Source organism: Enoplosus armatus, chromosome 5 (assembly GCF_043641665.1).
Source record: "Enoplosus armatus isolate fEnoArm2 chromosome 5, fEnoArm2.hap1, whole genome shotgun sequence".
In the NCBI taxonomy this organism is placed as follows: Eukaryota; Metazoa; Chordata; class Actinopteri; order Centrarchiformes; family Enoplosidae; genus Enoplosus; species Enoplosus armatus.
The window spans coordinates 9583541-9602586 of record NC_092184.1 but is presented as its reverse complement, the minus strand read 5'-3'; the positions used below and the strand labels follow the sequence as shown (position 1 = coordinate 9602586).

The 19046-nt window shown below is 42.4% G+C and overlaps 1 protein-coding gene across 1 annotated transcript in view; it reads left to right on the top strand.

Moving 5' to 3' along the window:
- The window catches only part of robo1 (roundabout, axon guidance receptor, homolog 1 (Drosophila)), a 193401-nt gene extending 177925 nt beyond the window's left edge, over nucleotides 1-15476 (top strand). Inside the window, exons 19-30 of the mRNA XM_070905509.1 lie at nucleotides 95-121; nucleotides 1707-1749; nucleotides 3504-3658; nucleotides 5667-6053; nucleotides 6795-6911; nucleotides 8090-8234; nucleotides 8521-8751; nucleotides 9444-9946; nucleotides 10041-10202; nucleotides 13254-13529; nucleotides 13619-13812; nucleotides 14207-15476. Coding sequence (XP_070761610.1) covers nucleotides 95-121; nucleotides 1707-1749; nucleotides 3504-3658; nucleotides 5667-6053; nucleotides 6795-6911; nucleotides 8090-8234; nucleotides 8521-8751; nucleotides 9444-9946; nucleotides 10041-10202; nucleotides 13254-13529; nucleotides 13619-13812; nucleotides 14207-14221 — 2255 coding nt within the window. The 3' untranslated portion in view covers nucleotides 14222-15476. The remainder of the gene's footprint in view (nucleotides 1-94; nucleotides 122-1706; nucleotides 1750-3503; nucleotides 3659-5666; nucleotides 6054-6794; nucleotides 6912-8089; nucleotides 8235-8520; nucleotides 8752-9443; nucleotides 9947-10040; nucleotides 10203-13253; nucleotides 13530-13618; nucleotides 13813-14206) is intronic.
- The last annotated feature ends 3570 nt before the right edge of the window (nucleotides 15477-19046 follow it).

Sequence of the window (19046 nt, the reverse complement as noted above, 5' to 3'; positions counted from 1 at the left end):
TATAAAGTATGCCATAGGAACTCATTCCAGACAGTGCTAATGGACAATAAGTAAACAATAATAATGTTATTTTTCTTTTTCTCTGTCCCAACAGTGCCATCCTTTACTTTCACACCAACAGGTAAGCACATTCTTTTTACTTTAAATACTGAACTGTCTGTTTTTATTCATTCACTGTACAGTACATGAGCATCAGCCTTGTCACTATATTTGTGAAACACTTCCTTTAATAGTTTAACAGCACTAATAGATGAGAGCAACTGACTGTAGAGAAGTCGATGAGGGAAACCAATGTGTACCAATAGAAGGAGCCAACCGTTGGCACAAGTTCTGCCAAGAAATAAATGTTCCACCAAATGTTTGGGTCGTGTCAGAATGTAATGCTTAAAGAGAAGCAGGCCACACTACTAAGAAGCTGTTAAAACTAGTGGTAACTTGATCAAAGGGCCGCTGGCAAACTCAGATGGGATTTAAGAGAATGACACACCACCAGCACTCCAACACACCAATTAGATAGGCAAGTGGCAGCGGAGCTAAGGAGGTTATCTGTGAATTGAAGTGACACAGCATAAAATAGATAAAAGAAAAGCTCTCTCTGTGCCTCTCTATCTTTTTCTCTCTGTGAGTTTGTATTTACTGTCCTCTGCTCTTTGTTCGTTCACTTGTGGACTTTCATCCATCTGAAGTTCTTTGTTCCCTAGAGGTGTGTCAGGGGTGTTGACAGTGCTTAGTGCAATGGTGAATGTGAAACAGAGAGTGGGTGAGAGGAAGTAAAAGTGATTGCAGGAGAAGGGGAATGAGAGAGACAATACTGTACAGTTTGTGTTTGTGGTTACACTGGCTGATCCTGTCTGTGCAGAGGTCGTATCATAACAGTAGCAGTGTTGTTTCTGTCTGCCTTGAGGCTTCCAATCAGGTAGAATCATTTTGCAATTGCAAGCTTGTTTCATGATCTGCCGGAAATCTTTCAGATGTTGTGTGGTTAGGTTTCTGTCTCTTTAAGAAGAAAATCCCTGCCCTGGTAACCAGTGTAAAACCAGGACGTTACAGTGCATTATACTGATTTTAATCTAGAAGCAGATTGTGATACTTTGGTTTGCATTAGAGAGAGCTAATCTAAGAGCCCCTCTGGCTGCATGCAACGGCCAAAACCACACTTCCTGTTTTGAAAATGAGACAGGGAATCGACAAAGCTAAGGCCGTACCTACCTCTCTTCCACCTTCTCTCCTCTCAGGGTAGAGATTGTAATTAAAGTTGGAAGTTTATCTCTCCTTCACACACCGGCAGCTTAGAGCTCCTTGAAAGAGTCCAACTTGCAGCGTGCGGAGCTTCAAACACACTGAACCCGAGCCAGAAAACCAAAGAGCTCTGCATCTCTGTTCTTCATAAGCCTCTTACATATCCTCCTCCTGTGTGTGTGTGTGTGTGTGTGTGTGTGTGTGTGTGTGTGTGTGTGTGTGTGTGTGTGACTCAGCTGAAAATTATGCCACACACATTCATTCACATGCTCACCTGAACAGATACAATAATATGCACACAAACACTTGTAAAAAGTAGCATTCCCATCATCGCGCACAACATTGACAATTCAAAATCAAATGAATCATTTTGTGTTGACCTTGTATGACAATGGCAAAGATGATGTGATTACAGTAGTAATCGTGGTGAAATCATGTTGGTAACTCATTATTTTCTCTCTTTTCAGTGGCATATCAGAGAGGTGGGGAAGGTGTAAGCAGCGCTGGAAGGTAAGAGTTAATTTATTGTTTTTAAAACGTGTGTATGATCATTTAAATGATAATAATAATAATAAATTAAAATGATGATTAGAATGTAATAACAAATACAATAGGATGTTAAACCCTGCTGAATAGATGAGTAGGGTTGGGCAAGTGTACTTCTCCACGACAAACACTAGGGGGAGTGCTGTGACTTTCTTAAGCAGCAGAGAGCTGAGGAGGGGTAAGGAGGTGCACTAAGTATGTTATGATAACAGGAACAAAGCCCCATGTAGTCTGCCAGGAGCCCATCCTCATCCTATATGGTGGAGAGCCACATTCAACCACAAGGCTGTGCCATAGCGTCACCCTAAAACATTAATGGAGACACACGCACACACACAGCAGGAACAGCCCACCTCTTCATGTTGTGGAATGGTGCATTGTGCGCAAACAGAGAGGCTGTACAGAATTAGGCATGACAAACACTGCATCAACTTGCTCAACACTCATTTGTATATCCACTGGATGGCATTTGGTATGTTTTCATACATCTGGGAAATAGTGAAAATTGAGTATGCAGACAAAAAAAAGAGTAAATATGTATTAATTTGTTGCCCTCTCTTTACTGAGAGCACAGAATATACACATACTGACTGTAAGTGTACATTTGTGTGCGCTGTTCATGTGTTAATGAATAGTTAGCTTGGAGCCATCAGCAGTAAATCCATATTCATTATATTATCCAGTTCTATGATTGAATCCCATGTGCAGCATGGCTATGTCAGCTCTGCACAAAGACAATGGCCATTCAATATCAACATACAACTGCTGGGGTGATTGAGGAGCTATTGTGAGATTGTATTTGGCTGTACAAGACAAATGTGTTCATTATCCGAAATGAGTCCAAGAAATGAGTCATTTGAGAGGGAATGAGGAAACGTAATTCAATGCTAATTCAGTGTTGGGATATGCAAACTGGGAGTCGCTCTGTGGAGATTTGAATACTGAAACAATGTATGGCCCTGGTAGCCTGCATTCTTTTTGTTTACTAGATTGATTCATTTCATGAGCAATAGGCTATTTATTCTCAGCTCTTTTAACACTCAGTGGTTGGCCTGAGGTCAAGTTGTACAGTAGAATCCTGTTGAACAAGTGATCTTGTATTGTATTGGGATTAAAGCCGAAGAAACAGGAGCAAGACACGGAAACAATGGAGATGAATGGCCAGACAATGACTGGTCCGCATGGGTTTCTCTTCTGGTGCTCAAGTTTCACTTCTTTCCTTCTGTGCAGCTAAAAAAAACTTTATAAATGATAGAGATGTTGTGTGACACCGTGGAATCTAGTTGGGGAGCGTTTGTGGTTCACTGGCTGTTCAGGATGCACATTTCGCAACATTGGGAGTGAATTTTATCTGGCTGTCTAATCCAGGCGGATCGCTAATGCTCACGAGGGCTCAGGGAAAGTGTCATCGGCTGTGGGCAAGTCAAGCACACACAATTTATTTAGCTGGGCTTTTTTCTAATGTGCTTCCTGGGGCTGTGTGTGTGCGTATGTGTGTGTGTGTGCGTGTGTGTGTGTGGCCAAAAGGCAAAAAGTACTAAAGCCGGATTTCTATTTTTCCTATTCTCAGCTGCTGGATAAATAAACTCCACATAATCTTCTCTTTCAAATGTTATGTTACTGTGGGTGTTTCAGTTCATTCACATAAATGTCATTGTGGTGTTGGCTTAGTCTCTTACTATTGTTAACCATTTGGTCCCATTTTTTTCTTTTTACAGGCCTGGTTTGCTAAACATTGGAGAATCTGCCACTCAGCCCTGGCTGGCTGACACATGGCCTAACTCCTGCTCCAACCACAACGACTGCAGCATCAACTGCTGCACTGCAGGCAATGGCAACAGCGACAGCAACTTGGCAACATACAGCCGCCCAGGTACGTAATGTCAACACTTCCATGCGTAGGCAGCAACCAAAATAAGGGCAATGATGCAGTCCATGACAAAATAGCTGTAGAGATAAGAAATGCAGGTGCTGGGGGAATCTGCAGTGCAAAAGGAAGTAAAATCTGATATCTAGGTTAGCTCCCTGGAGAGTTGTTCTGTGTATCTCTCCTTTCTGTAGGTCTCCACAGGAATAACATGAAGAAATATTAGGATTAAGAGTGGCTGTGTGCTTGTGTGTTTGATTTATCTGGGGTTAAAGTAGAGCTGTTTTAGGAAGGAAATAAAAGGAGCACACTGAGAGGGGCTTATGGCTCTACTCTGTTGCTAATCGAATTGCTCTGCTGATTTCCATACTGTTGTTATAGCCGGTAATGTAATTTCCCCTAAGTGCTCAGTTATTTAAGAAATGTGCAGCGGGCGAAGAGGTCAAGGCTGGACTGCAGACGATGGCCAGAAGCAAAGGAAGAGAGAGTGATAGAGGGAGAAAGGTGCACCTGGAAGACCAGATGGAAGGGGGGAGAAAGGAGTGATGGAGAATAAGTATATGCTAAAACATACACTGAGATGTATGAGCGGAGGGAGAGAGCGAGAATGAGATACAGTAAAGGTAGAGAGGAAAAAAAGGTAAAGAGACTTATGGAACACCACCAGGTGGCCTTTTCATTTATTCAGCACTAGTACATTGAAAGAATTGAATTGAATTGAATAGTACAGTTGTCAACAAAAGGCAAATTTGGCCTTGAACTCATACACTAATACTATACAATACACATTATTGTGCACACACTGACGCACACACACTGACCTATCTGAAAAGAGAACAGAGTAAAACTTGCAGCCAAAAACTTCAGCTTGGATGACACAGGACTTAATGTTATTAATCTTGAACTGTGACCCAAGTCTTAAACAACCGTATCCTCGGAAACTTGGACTGCAATGAAATGCTTTATGTTCTAAATTATGCACTTTGGGACTATGCCTTTAAGGGCAGCCCATAATTTCTATCCAGCTGTTTGGCCTAATATCCATCCAGCCATGCAAGTTTCTACTTACTTCAAACCTTTCCCAGTGAGGATTAATAATTCATTTTGGAGACTTTATAGTCATCAAGTTCAGTTTTTTTTCTTTGTGCTAATCACCCTTCTGAGGTTTAAGTGGTGAACTCTACCTTAACAGTGGTGTGAGATGTTAAACAGGGAATAACAGGCTAAAGGCAGCCCTCACTCTTCGCATGACACCCCGCTGTATGACACTAAGGAGCTTGCCAGACGCATGCTTTGTGTGTGTGCCAAATCTAAACTCTGTGAACATTAAGAGGATCACTGACTAGGTGACAGAGCAAAGAAATAGGAGTTAATGTCCCTTTATCTCAGCCATAGGGGCGCTTTCACACATCAACCTTTGAAGTGTCGAGCTGTTCCGTGCTGCTGAAATGTGAGGCGCATGGCACGAGCAGCATGCACCTATGGCCGTCCTTGGTATTTACCGCAAGGCTGGCTCTCAGATCTGCTGGAGGATTTGAATATTTTATGAGCCAGGGAAAATTGGATCTGTCAGTAGAGCTGTGCTTTTACTGCGTGCCTCATTCCGGGTCTTTGATACAGACATGTCTCTCTGTCCCTCTCAATGAGCAAAGACGCTCCCACCGTCAGATGGAAAAGAACAGAGATGACACCCACATTGAGTGAGACTGAGAAGAGGCTGAGCGGGAAAGGTGTAATACCACCTGTGTCACTCACCTAAAGTAGATCATCATTTGGCAAACAAAACTGAGACTTAAAACGGAAATAGAAATGTCTCTCTGGTGGGCACAGTGATCTTTCAAAAGCTTGAAATTAATATGTAAATGTCTTTCACTTTCCTCAAATAAATGCTTTCAGCTCTGCAGTAGATCAGATGATGCCCTATTGTTTCAAAGCTTTTACCGAACTGGCATACTGCTGCTAAGCTGATCAGCAGTAGACAAGACTGACTAAATACCCTCCTCATGTTCTCCAGCCGACTGCATCGCCAATTATAACAACCAGATGGAAAACAAGCAGACCAACCTCATTGTGCCAGAGTCAGGCGTCTATGGCGATGTAGACTTGTCCAACAAGATCAATGAGATGAAGACCTTCAACAGCCCAAACCTGAAAGAAGGCCGCTTTGTGGGTCCAGGGGGCCAGCCGACACCGTACGCCACCACTCAGCTCATCCAGTCCTCCATCATGGGCAACAACATGAACTCAGACAGAGGAACCGGAGGGAGTGGAGGAGGACTCGGGGTTGGAGGGGAGGTGAATGAAAAACACTGCTGGAAGCCCACCTCAGTCCAGCAGCAGAAACAGGAAATGGGCTCCCAGCTGCAGTACAACATCATGGAGCAAAACAAGCTGAACAAGGGTGAGTGTGTGGAATACCCAGCAGCCATGGTTAAAGAGGTCATCTCCGAGCCATGATCTTCCTCCACTTGATTTTTCCCTCTGTTCTCTCCTCTCCCGGCTCTTTCAGCCTCACTGTGGACGCCTGTAGAAGAGTTTCATGCTCATATTTTCTTTGGTTCTGTCTCGCTCCTTTTCAGTCAACACAGGCGTCATCGCTCTTTCTTTCTGCCCGTCTGTATGGCATTCATGTAACCCCTCATCACCCTCCATGCAATCATGTATAATCTTTGCTGCTAAATGTGGGCCAGGCCTGAATTGCTGTCGTCGTACGGTATCTGGGTTGTCTTTGTGTGATGAAGGCAGGTGTGAGGGTTTATCTTTGGTGTCAAATTTCTAAAGAGAAAGACAAAGATAACTCTTGGATCTTTAGACGCTTTGAACGAAGCTATCATCACCTTGTTGTACCTGCAGAAAGGAACCACATGTGGTGTGATAGTTTTGAGTTTTTTGTGCAGATGTTGCATGTGTTCACATACTCACCTGAAAATTAAAAAGCATGAACTGCATGCCCCTTGACATGTGTAACACTGTGCTCAGTGTAATGTCATTCCATGGCATACAACATTTCCATTGTGAAGTGGTTTTGTACTACTGACAAAATTGCTGTCCTTCATTTCCTTGCTCATTTGAAAGTTGTTGAGTTGGCAAGATGTCTGCCTGGGGCCGCACTAACCATACACTCCATTGTCCCCACCACCAGACCGCTACAGAGGAGGTGACAGCCCTATGCCAGCCACCATCCCCTACAACCAGACCCATGACAGCCACACTGGAGGCTCCTACAACAGCTCTGACCGAGGCAGCAGCAGTACCTCCGGTAAGAGGGCTGGGGGGCTGGGGCATAAAGGACAAGAGTAGTTCCAGGAAGGGCAGTCAGAGGTTACAAAAGCAACATATTCAAAGACTCTTTTCTCTTTCTCTTTCTTTTTTTTGTGTGCCCTTTTTTATTTAACTGCCAAAGAATTTTCCCAGCTTATTATTGTTGTGAACCCCCCCCCCCCCCCTCCCCCCAGCTCCATTTGAAAATTCCAGTTTTGCTCAAAAGCAATAAATCACTTTGAGATGCTAATAATGCATGCTTTAAAATGGTAATTTGATTAATTTCCATGTCAGCCTATCTTGAAGAGAAATTGAAAGGGAGATGCCTTCAGAAAGTGGAAAATTGCTGAATAAAAAGAGAAGAGGAAACTGACAACAATGCCTCCAAACAAAGGCTTGAGCACCATGCCAGGCATTTGCTTGTGCCTTTTGTTTTCTGGGTGCAATGTCATCCAAGGGATGTTTAAAGCAAATTAAATAAAAGGATTTTTTTTTCTTTTTATGAATTCTGTTTTTTGTTTTATTTACTGCTTTCTATTTAATTTCTCTGTTTGTCCTTGCATAGTTTGCATTGCCTCCGTTAATTGGCTTTACTTTAATTCCAGTATGGAGCAGCCTAATTTCATCAGGGCCTCAATGTCTGTCTGCGGACAAGGACAAATGATAACACATTGCAGACGGCATGCAACACTGCCACCTTAATACCATGTATCCATTCTGATATTGCGTTTGAAGTTCAAGCCATTAAGGAGAAGCTTTTAATGCTCACTGCACCTCACAGCTCATTGGTTCACAATTGTAATAGTTTGGTATTAATTGGACCCTTTTCTTCCATTTTCTTACCACCTTTTCTTGCTACTGGGTAATACCGCTGTAGGGAAATGACGGTGTTTTATAGTATTTCCCATCATTTAATAGCTGAGAGGTATGTGTGCGCACTTGCATAAAGTGGAGGGTTGCATTAGCCTTTGCACTCTCACGTGTAAAATGATCTTTTCTTTGTCAGCCAACCTTGTTAATGCATTTTATCTGCTGTCAATTTTTTACTCATTACCTTGTGATTTCTTCCATATTAATAATTTATGTGTTTTTCAGAGACAGAGCGAATACAAGTCTGTGTCTGTAGGTGTCTTGTGACTGATGAAGTGCTTTTTTTCCCCCCATTTTTTTGAGCAGGGAGTCAGGGTCAGAAGAAGGGAGTGCGCACCCCCAAACTACCCAAACAGAGCACAATGAATTGGGCTGACCTTCTGCCCCCTCCCCCTGCAAACCCACCCCCAAGTCGGAGCACAGAGGAGTACTCTCTATCAATGGAAGAAAGGTGGGACATGTCTGCACAGACACAAAGACACAGACAATCTGACAGGCACGCACACACTGTATTTAAATACTAGTTCATTCTTCCTGCCTTTTCTCCTCTTTCTCACATTCTTTGCAAGCTTGTGCCCCAAGGGTTTTCTATCTATTAGCGCTAGGCTCATGTCAAACCTTGATAGAAGGGTGGCATGAATATTTAGTGCATGTTTTCCTGGCTTCAGTATATGAAAACATTCATGTTTTTTGTGAGTGATATGAAGGTAATGAGGCTTGTTTCTCTGTGTTGGCAGCTGTGACCCAGACATGCAGTGCCCCATGCCCCCCTCTCACATGTACCTGCAGCCTGATGAGCTGGAGGAGGAAGAGGAGATGGAGAGGGGGCCCACTCCTCCTATCCGAGGGGCAGCCTCTTCCCCTGCTGCTGTATCTTACAGTCACCAGTCCACAGCCACTCTCACCCCCTCACCCCAGGAGGAAATGCAGCCGATGCTCCAGGACGCACATGACAGCCATGAACGCAGGTACACCTGAATAACGTGAAAAGGTGTACTGGGATAGAAGCCTCACAAGCAGAGTGGTCAGCCTGTGTAAAGATGTTAAGGAAATATATCTATTCTCTGAAGCCTCATAGAGAAATCTACCAAGTAGTTTCCGTGTTTTAGCCCATTAACTCCAAATTCTGTATATTATACAGCACTGTTGGCCATTTTTCAAAGCATATCTTAGCATTTAGATTGATTTCTTAGCTTCCAGGGAGCCATTTGTTTCTGTTCATTTCAGTTCAACATAAAAATCAACTTGCAGCGATTTAGAAGTTGTTTTAAATAAGTAATACAGTCTAAATTTAGTCCATTTTACTTTTTGTCAAAGTGATATTATCATTGTGATAATCCACCAGCAATCCAGCTGTGAGCAGGAACAATTTTGAGAAACTCTTCCATGTTAGTCAGCAAATAAACGACTTCCATACATTTAGGATAGAACTGCCAAACAGAAGCCACTTTAAAATAGGAAACTATGAAAATCAATAATTGTTGACATTTATGTGTTTTTATTGCTAATTTTCTGGGTCTGATTTCTGGACAACTCTCAAATCTTGAGTTAAATGTGCTTTTGTGTACTTCAGAAAATCCTCAGCATTGATGTTAAGTATTTTTATGCATAATCTATCCAAAATATTCAAAATTTGTTGGGTGTTTCTCACCTCTTGCAGGCGCCATGCTGTGAGCCCCCCACCCCCTCCAAGGCCCCTCTCTCCTTCACACACATATGGCTACATCACCAGCCCGTTGGCCTTGGACACTGACGGCATGGAGGAAGAGGAGGAGGATATGTTGGAGGAAGAGGAGGAGGAGGGTGACGAGACAGATGCAGAGGTGGCCAAGATGCACTACCACCACACCCACCCCCACACACACCCTCACCATCCCCAGATGCACCCGCGACGGTTGCTGCTACGAGGGCTCGAACAGACACCTGCATCCAGCATGGGCGACCTGGAGAGCTCAGTGACCGGCTCCATGATCAATGGATGGGGGTCGGCTTCTGAAGAGGATAATGTCTCTTCAGGGAGGTCCAGTGCCGTCAGCTCATCGGATGGATCCTTCTTCACTGATGCTGACTTTGCTCAAGCGGTTGCCGCAGCTGCAGAGTATTCAGGCCTCAGGGTGGCCAAATATCCCAACACACAGGGCCACGAAGTTGGAGGAGCTTCAGGTAGGTGTCATGGTCAGCAACATCCACAAGAAATATTACTGCAGGAAATTTGAGGAATGGTAAAAGCAATCTGTTCCTCTATTTCTTTTCTCAGCACGAAAATACCAAATAAACCCGTCAGGCCACCGTCCTGGCAGCCCGGTGTCTACAGACAGTAACATGAGCATGGCAGCTGTACACAGGAGGCCTCCTAAGAAGCAGAAACAGCATCCTGCAGGTCATCCAGGGAACCAGCGACGTGAAGCCTATAATGAAGGTACATATGATTACATTTCAATATTATAAAAATACAATTGTCAAAATAATTTAAGAAAGTATTTCTGTAGAATACTAGCTAAGGTTACTTAGAGGGTGACTTGTTTCTGTGGTAGGAGGACAGAATCAAAAAACAAATGTAGGATTTTATCTAATGTAGAAACTAGATACGGTAACTACGTTTGTGATTATGCTTGGTACAAATGTGTCTATACTATGTACAGTAAACCTGGAGTTTGATTTGAAAACAACAATCATTTAAATCTCAATATTGGTCTGAAAATCATTACATAAATATTTACACTTCTCAACTATCAAAATTATTTTAGAAACTGAGTTGCCAGGTATGTACACAATTATCTGTAAAAGGCATTAATGACTTGATACAGCCAACAGACTGATAGAGAGATAGACATGTAGCAGCAGTAGCGGGTTAGCTGTATCCCACAAGCACACAGATGGCCAGTTTGTATCAATGGCTCTCCCTCTATTCCCTCTACAGATATGGTAGGGAAAAGTGCAGTTTACTGTGATGTAGTGTCCGTAAATGACTGAGTATGGGTGTGCCGTGAGCCAGAGTTTTAATCATTTTCTCTCATGTGTTTACGCACATGCATACATGGCATCGCTCCTAATCTGTGACGGCGCTGAACAGATCAGGCGAGTGGTGGGCTGGAGGCCAGGGCCATGGTTGGAAGGGGGGAGAGGGGGGTTGTCTCAGGGGACCTCTGCCCAGCTTGGCTATGCTGACACTGGGATGTCTCTCCACTCTAGCCACTAATGAAATTGATCCAGGTGCTCTGGCTCATAGCGAAGTCCCACCTTTCACTCGGCAGGGGCAGAACATAAACCAAACAGGGGCTAAATACCGGAGCAGCTGTACACAGAAGGAAAAGCTTTAACCTTGTTAAGTAAAAGAGCAATTGACTTTTTACAGCATCATTCTTTACAACAAACAGCCTTCTAGTGGAAAGCTGCTTTTTCTGGCCGTTTCCTCTTCGCTTTGATCTTGTGGAAAGATTTTTATTTATAAATGTATCTGTATGTGAGTGTATGCACACGCTCACTCTGCTGTGTACAGTATGTGCTGTCCCAGAGCTGGCTCTCCTCTTAGTGTCAGGTGTCCTTGAGTGTTGGAAGCACTTGGCAGGGAGATTTAATATCCAGCTCACTGGGAGCCAGACCAGCTATATCACTGCAGAAAATCCTCCCCACCCCACCCCACCCCGAACCTCCGCCTCCTGCCATCATCCCTATATCCTGGCTTCTTCCCCATCCGCTGCCCCTCCCTTTGGAGTGATCTCTCCATCCCTCTCCACTCTCTCCTCTTCTCCCGTGTTCCACTCTCCTCCGTCTTTGTTTGAGCAGCAAGGGGGCGGACTGACAGCTCTGCAGCTCTGTCTGTCCATCAGCCCTCCTGCTGATTGCATTTGATCTGAATGGATTGTTTTTCATTTGGAGGTTATTGCCTCCCCTGCTCCCCCCTCTCTGTCTCCCCTTCAACCCCCACCATACATACCCTGTCTGTGGTTTGGAAGTCTTGTGCTGAGGTTATGGGTGAGAGAAGGCGATTTCATGAAATTTAAAAAGGACAGAAAGGAAGGAAAACACGCACCATGTTTGCTGCACACACAGTATGTTGCAATGTGCATTCCTATGTCTCTTTACCTTTCTGACTGAGACTACTATCCAGGCTGCATCACTATAAATACACATAAATACCACCAGTTAAGGCGGCAGTAAAAAAAGGCAGAAAAACAAGTGAACCAGCAAGGGATGCAGCCCCCTCACCTCCCCACCCCTTACCCTTCTTTGACCCGCTCATTTCACTCTTGTTTGCACAGTGGATGTGGAAACACCCAAGTTATATTCCCCACATGATTCATATTGCCTTTGACTCTAATGCCTTTGTCTACCTCCTCTCTGAACTTAACCCTTTCCTGTCTGTTTTCATCTGTCTCAGCCTTGTCTGCCTAATTAACCACCAGGCCCTTCAATAGACCCTCCTTGGCAAGCCCAGAGACACTTTGCAGACCTGAGCTCTGTCCTCGCTGATATTTCCTCATAAATCTAACAGGCGCTCTGGTTCTCCCGTGTAGTGAGCTATATCTCACAGACCGTGGCATTGATCGGACTCTGACTGAGGCAGGACTCAGGAGGCAAGAGAGATATTAAAAAACTGCAGACGCCTCTCTGCTGTATGATATTGACTGGCCCCCTTTTGTATTCAGGAGGAGTGGATGGAGGAGGAGGATAATCAGAAGAGTGTATTGAAGCTGCCTGATTTTGCGAACAACATGCAGCAAAGACATCACCTGCCCCATTAGCCTTTCGCGTGTAAAAAAGGAAATAAAAGCTTTGATTCTCCACAAAGTCAAGTGTTCCACCATCTTAAAAGTGTCTAAGGTAGCCTTCGGGATGCAAGTAAGGTGTAAGAGTTGGCACTTGCTATGTTTATTAACTTTGTAATCCTATGTGGATTATGGGTCTTGCCGCCGACAAAACCATCCTTCAGGTCGGAAGCTGATTAGAAGATGAAAAGCCATCGATCGAAGGCAGACAAGGCTTTTCTCTCGGCATTTTGTCGAGATGGCTATGTGATGTGTGAGAGGCTAGGCGGTCCACTGACTGGCCTTGTATGAATAATGGCTCAAGGACAAGCAGCATTGATTCATCGACAGGGGAAGTCGAGCAGGTCAGAGAGCCAGCTGCTGACCGTCACGCTCTCCTCTTCCTCCTTTCTTGCCTCTTGCTCAAATCTCATAACTCTCTGGCCAGATTCTGCCTCTCTAATGTCGTCTGTTCTGTTTACTGTCTGTACGAAGGAGTTTCCGTTCGGCATAGCCATGGGTACAGCTCTGAGAGTATGTACACACACTGCAGCTGTGTTTGTGTATCACCTTGCAGGTGTGAGACAACTGAGTGATAGATGATACACACTAAAGTTTCAAGAGTACACAGATTCTTGTTCCTCAGTCTTGTGTAATTACTTAAGCCCTAGTTATTGATGTCAGTGGTTAATGTGTTCTTACTTCCTGTGTTTATCCTTCAGATCTCCCACCTCCGCCCATCCCACCTCCCGCAGTGCTTAAGTCGCCTACTCACCCCTCCAAGGCAGCCCTGGAGGGAAGAGGAGTGATTTCCCCCAAAGCAGGTGAGGGTCGAGACAAGAGAGGAGGAACGGGGAGCTATCGGCCCCGAGAGGGCTCAGACCCAAGAACCAGCTCATCTGAACGCAAAGACGCTCAGGAGAGACAAAAGACTGCTCATGGAGGGAAAGGGAATAAACATGAGGGTAGCACCGCCAACAAGGCACGCCAACACGCAGGTACAACATCAAATACAATGTGAGGGAATCCCTCAATGCCGTGTGCGGTAATTTTGATTATGCAAGTCTCAATTCCTCTTTGTCCCAAGGTTCAGAGGACATTCTGCCCTATAGCCGACCACAGTTCCCCACAGTTAACAGCCCTCGAGACCCAAGCTCCTCCAGCTCCATGTCCTCCAGGGGCTCAGGGGGCCGGCGGAGAGGAGAAGGAGGCCGCAGGAACCCTGCAGACATGGGCCTCAACACCACGGGGGCCTTCCAACCAGGAGATGAAGAGCTAGAGGTACAGACTGTTATCAAGTACACAGGCTATCCCTCAACAGACCTGACTGTTATGAATACATATTATATTATTGAGTACAAATACAATGACAAATTTGCTGATAGCAATTTTCTTATATATGGATCTCTTAAGATTAGAATCAGAAAGAATTGGATATTTTACAGAGTAAAAATTAATTTGTCAGTGCTCTCTGGTAGACAAACTATCTCACAGTGTTTCTAAATTACCTCAAACCTTGTTTGGCATTTATGTACTGCTGTTTCTTGTTACTTATCGGCTGACATACACATAGATACCGATATATCTGCAATAAGCTAATATCAGCCCATTAATCGCTGTGCAGTTATGAAAGATGGATGCTAACCAATGTCTGTTTTTTTGTTTTTTTACCCAGATGGTAGAAAGCTGAAGAACAGAGGAGGAAAGCGAGGAACTGTCCTGATTTTTCCAAGAGTAGAGCACCATTGTTTCTCTTACAATTTTAAATATCTCAGTATTTCACCATCATGTTGGCTGCCATTATACTGTACATCAGTAGTGTTTCTTTACATCTGGAAAACAGACCAATGGTTTTTTTCTAACTTATCATTTTCTATGTCCATTTAAAAAAAAAAAAAAAAAAAGGAACGAGTGTCTGAAGATAAAAGAATGGTGCATTCAAAACAAAATACGCAGTAGTATATTTATGTTTAATTCCAATGCAATATGGAGTGAAATCCTACCCCAGACATTGACATGACTCAGCTTGCCTTGACAAGAACTTTGGAAGCCCATACAGTCAGTTGTTACTGTAATAAAATAGCTGCAAGCAGAGAGGGGTGGACTGTCTGTAAATATACTTGTATACATGATGTCCTCTTGTTTTACCCACTGTGGTACCTCAAATTTGTCTTCCTTGTTTTATTTTGCGAATTCTAATTTTATTATGCCAGTAAATATAATTATTTTATCATTTCCATCCATGTTGTAAATTGCTATATTATTTAGCTGCCCCAAGAAAGTGCCACTTTGGGATTTTTCTTTTTTTTCTGTTATTTTGTTTTTTGTAATGCACTGTTATGTTTCGTGTTGTTGTCAATGTTTGTTATTTGTTTTACTTTGGTTTTAAAAGCACAATCACTAAACTTTATTTTAAACCATTCTATCTATTAACCTTTTTGTCTTACTGGAGGAAAACAGGTATGACAAAAGAGTCTAGTTAATCGTGATGATGATGACGATGATGATAATGTAGGTAAAGGTTGCTGTTTACGAAGGCTGTGCTTGAAAGGAGACTCCTTGAGTTGTGATTGTCTCCCTCTCCAGTTCTGACGCTAGCTCAAGTGATAAAAAAGACAGTTAATGTGAGTCATAGCTGCAATGTAAATATCTTTTAGCATTGACCATAAACTCAGCTATTGCACATTAATCGAAATGGTTATGTTGTCTACTAATGCACTTAAACGAATGTCAAATACAGGAAAGAGTCACTTTGGGAATCTGGAGAGGTTGTAATTGGGCAAGAAGAGTCTCTTTTCTTGATAAGGCAGGGGTGACAGACCCCTGTTTTTAAAGGAGAAAGGGTGCTGTTGTTTATTCATAGGACATCTGCAAACATTTGTTTCGTAAAGCAAAAAAGTAAAAAGAACTAAAAAAAAAGGATGAATAAAAAAGTTCAAACTATACATGTTCCTTTGGTCATTTGTTAACACTCTGAAAGCATCAGGCTGGTATTCTTAAAATTTTCTTAATGTTAACAAATCCCACAATTTTCTGTCACACAATGCTTCACTACTTCCCCATCTTGTCTGTGGCACTCAGTCCCAAACCCATTAATTCTTCAGGAAGAATAAATCTTTGAAAAACGGGTCATAAATATAAAGTGGTGTTTTTAAGAAAGTATTTTTTTTTAGCAAAATTGAGTAAATAGAGCATTTGTTTGTGAACAATACACACTAGTGATGACTAATATTTACAGCACAATGGTCTTAAGGTTGACTAAACACATCATACTTATAAAGCTGTATGTACGCTCCTTGGTTCTGTTTCATAAATGTCAGTCATCAGGAAACTGGGCGCACATGCAGAATTTCCACCCCCAGTTGGCCATAGCATAAATGGATGCAGATACGTCCTGCTCTGCCTTTAGGCCTGTCAATGAAAAGTAGAATAACAAAGAAGTAGTGAAACTTCACTGATTGTAGGCGAGGCTCTACAACAGTGCAAATATGGAATTGAGTCAAAGCAAACTACGCTGGCCATGTTAATGGTAATGAAAGAACATATTGTGTAGTGCAACAGTGTGGCTACTTGATGGAGCAATGGAGGTGTATAAGCTATATCAGGCTTTGGCTACATAGGCAATACTAGGATCAACTCTTCTTTGGTTTTAGTCTTTTCATAGGATTTCACAATATGAAAATATAGCATCCTTAACTTTTAGAAAAACATCTTCAATTTCTAATTATTTAACATATGGCTATTAACCATATGTGCAAAGTACACAACACTAACATTTGTGGAGATATGAAAAGCTTCATAAAAAGTAATCAATGTATTTTATTGACATTTATTACAGCTATAATTGAAAAGCATCATATTAAAGCTCAATGTCATCGCATCTATTGCATTCTAATTTGAAATCATCTGAGCTGGCTTCACCCGAAAGGACACAGTCAAGGAGGGAACTATCAATATCCTTGGCTCAGAGGCTAAACAGCTATTTCTGCTCTGTACGGTAGCTATTCAAATGTATTACCTAATGCCAATTCCATTAGTGTTCTCCATTACTCACAATATCACCATCCCATGTCATTCAGTAAAGGCATTTGGAGCCATAGAGGGAAGCTAAAACCAACGGTAAAGGGATTATATTCAATTTGACAGGCCTAGATTGCTGCCAATTAGGCGTAAGGAGGCTTCAATGAGGTTACATAAGAGAGCGAATACAGTACTCATCTTATTTCTCATCACTCACTACCCAGTGGGATAGCTGCTGACGCGGCAAAACAAAATATCCATAAAATCAGAAGATGACATTGTCGCCACTGAGCGACTCCAGACAGCAACTTATCCTAATTGGAGACCGAAATACATTTGTTCCAGTTTATTACATCTAACCTGCCTACTGCTTGTTCTCACAGAGGCAATAACCTGGCCTATGGGAGTCTTTAATGTCAACCGCTGTCTGTCTGGCTTATTCAAACATCAGTGATGAAGAAAGAGAGTTGGTTCCTCCCCTTTATGCTCCCTCCTGAGCCTCAAAGAACTGGAACGGAAGTCCTGTTTTTACAAGCTAATGACTAGTGCTGCCCACCTCAACATCCTGGAGCCTCAAGAGGCCGGCCGCTCCGAGTCCTCTGCTGAAAGCCAACAGAGCGACGAGAGATTCTACATCTACTCGACTCATTCATTGCAACAATTGGTGGATTATATTATTTAAAAAGACATTTCATTTGTGTTTTCATCACAATTTTTAAATGTAAAAATAGGAATATTCACACTTGATTAATTTAGAAATAGAATAAGTCTGTGCTGACATTTGATATTTACAGAGACAAATGAAAAATACGAAACACAAAAACATTGCTGAATATAATGATAAGGGTTTAGCTATGACAACTGTGGTCTCTGAATTCCTGTTCACCTCCTCCTCCTCCTCGTCTGCACCTCTCTGCTCTCTCCCTTCCCCCCTTCATTCCCCCAGGTGTTCTCTAATAAGCACCTTTCTAAACAAGTACAAATTTGGAACAGGGGAGAGCATCCCCTTATGCCTCCATCTATCATTTTAATGAATGGAGGTGTGTCCAGGCCCCACAATGAGATGCAGGTGATTAAAGATATTAAGCGGATACACTGGCTGCCAGTGTTATTCTGCCCATAATGGCATGAATATGCACGATGAGTCTTTGGTCTGGTCCTTACAGTTACTCCACCTGTGTGCTGGGGGGAAGGCGTGGAGGTGCAGTGGCATGTCTACGACATTGTAACTGGGGGAAGGGGAATGAAAGAGAGGAGTGTGTGCGCATTTAGTATAATATTATATTTTTCCTCCCTCACTTTAAAAGGTTTTCTCATATAATGTGTGAAAAAAATGTGCTGAAAAACGCACATTTTCAGGTTCCTAATTGTGAGGACTTGGTGGTGATAGTAAACTGAATATTGTTGGGTTTAGACTACTGGTCAGACAAAAAAAAGACATCCCCTTTGGCTCTCGGAAATAATGGACATTTTTAACTATTCTTTGACATTTTATTAAGCAAATTATTCATTGATTAATTAAGAATTTAATCTGCAGATTCTTCGATCATGAAAATGATTGTCAATTGCAGCCCTAACTGGTTGCAAAAAATGGCTTGTTTCTGTACAGTTCTGTACAGTTGATTATATAATCTTTAACAATAAATGTATTATTAGATTAAGAAAAAAAGAACCTTGCGTTTAGCCCGAGTAAGCAATGTCTGCCAAACTGTAGATGAAGTCACAAAAGAGATGCCAGAAAATGGTCTAGGTTACAATTTATATAATAATCCTTACAAATTTAAAAAAGAGAAACAATCCCGGTGGGCAACTGGTTGTACAGGACTAAAAAATAGAACCTGCAGAAATCACGTCCTACAAATAAAGGAAAGCAAGTTATGAATGGCTGTGTTTGGAATCGCATGCTAATGTGTTATTCATACTAAGTAAATTGAGTATGTAGTGCGTTCTAACTGCATATTATTTGGCTTTTGTCCACGCGAGAAGTGACCAGGTGTATTCTAGATTAGCAAGAGTATGCAGCATGAGTTTACTACACATACAATGCATTTTGGGGCAATGCAAAAAATATCTGATAATTTTAATCTGCCTTAAAAGAAATACTGGCAAATATTACATTGAGTGGAAGAATGTTTTGAATTTGTGATAAACAATTTTCATTCAATGGTAGCTCAGACTGGTAATGTTGTGATCAATACACAATATATACGTGATATACGCGATGCAGTCACATGACTGTCCTGCTTGAGTGTACCTCAGTGTGAACAGTCTGCTGGTAATGGCATACTTAATTGTTCATTTAGTAGGCGGTACGCAGTACATACTGATTGAATATGTAGTAGGCAGTATGTTAGTATGTGATTTCGAACACAGCCAATGAGCCTCATTTCTCAGAAGGAAGTTCATTTAAAAACAAAAGACTCACTCATGCGATTTAATATGCCAATGTCAGTATGAGCCCAATTAATCTGTACAGGAATATGCTAAACATGTTC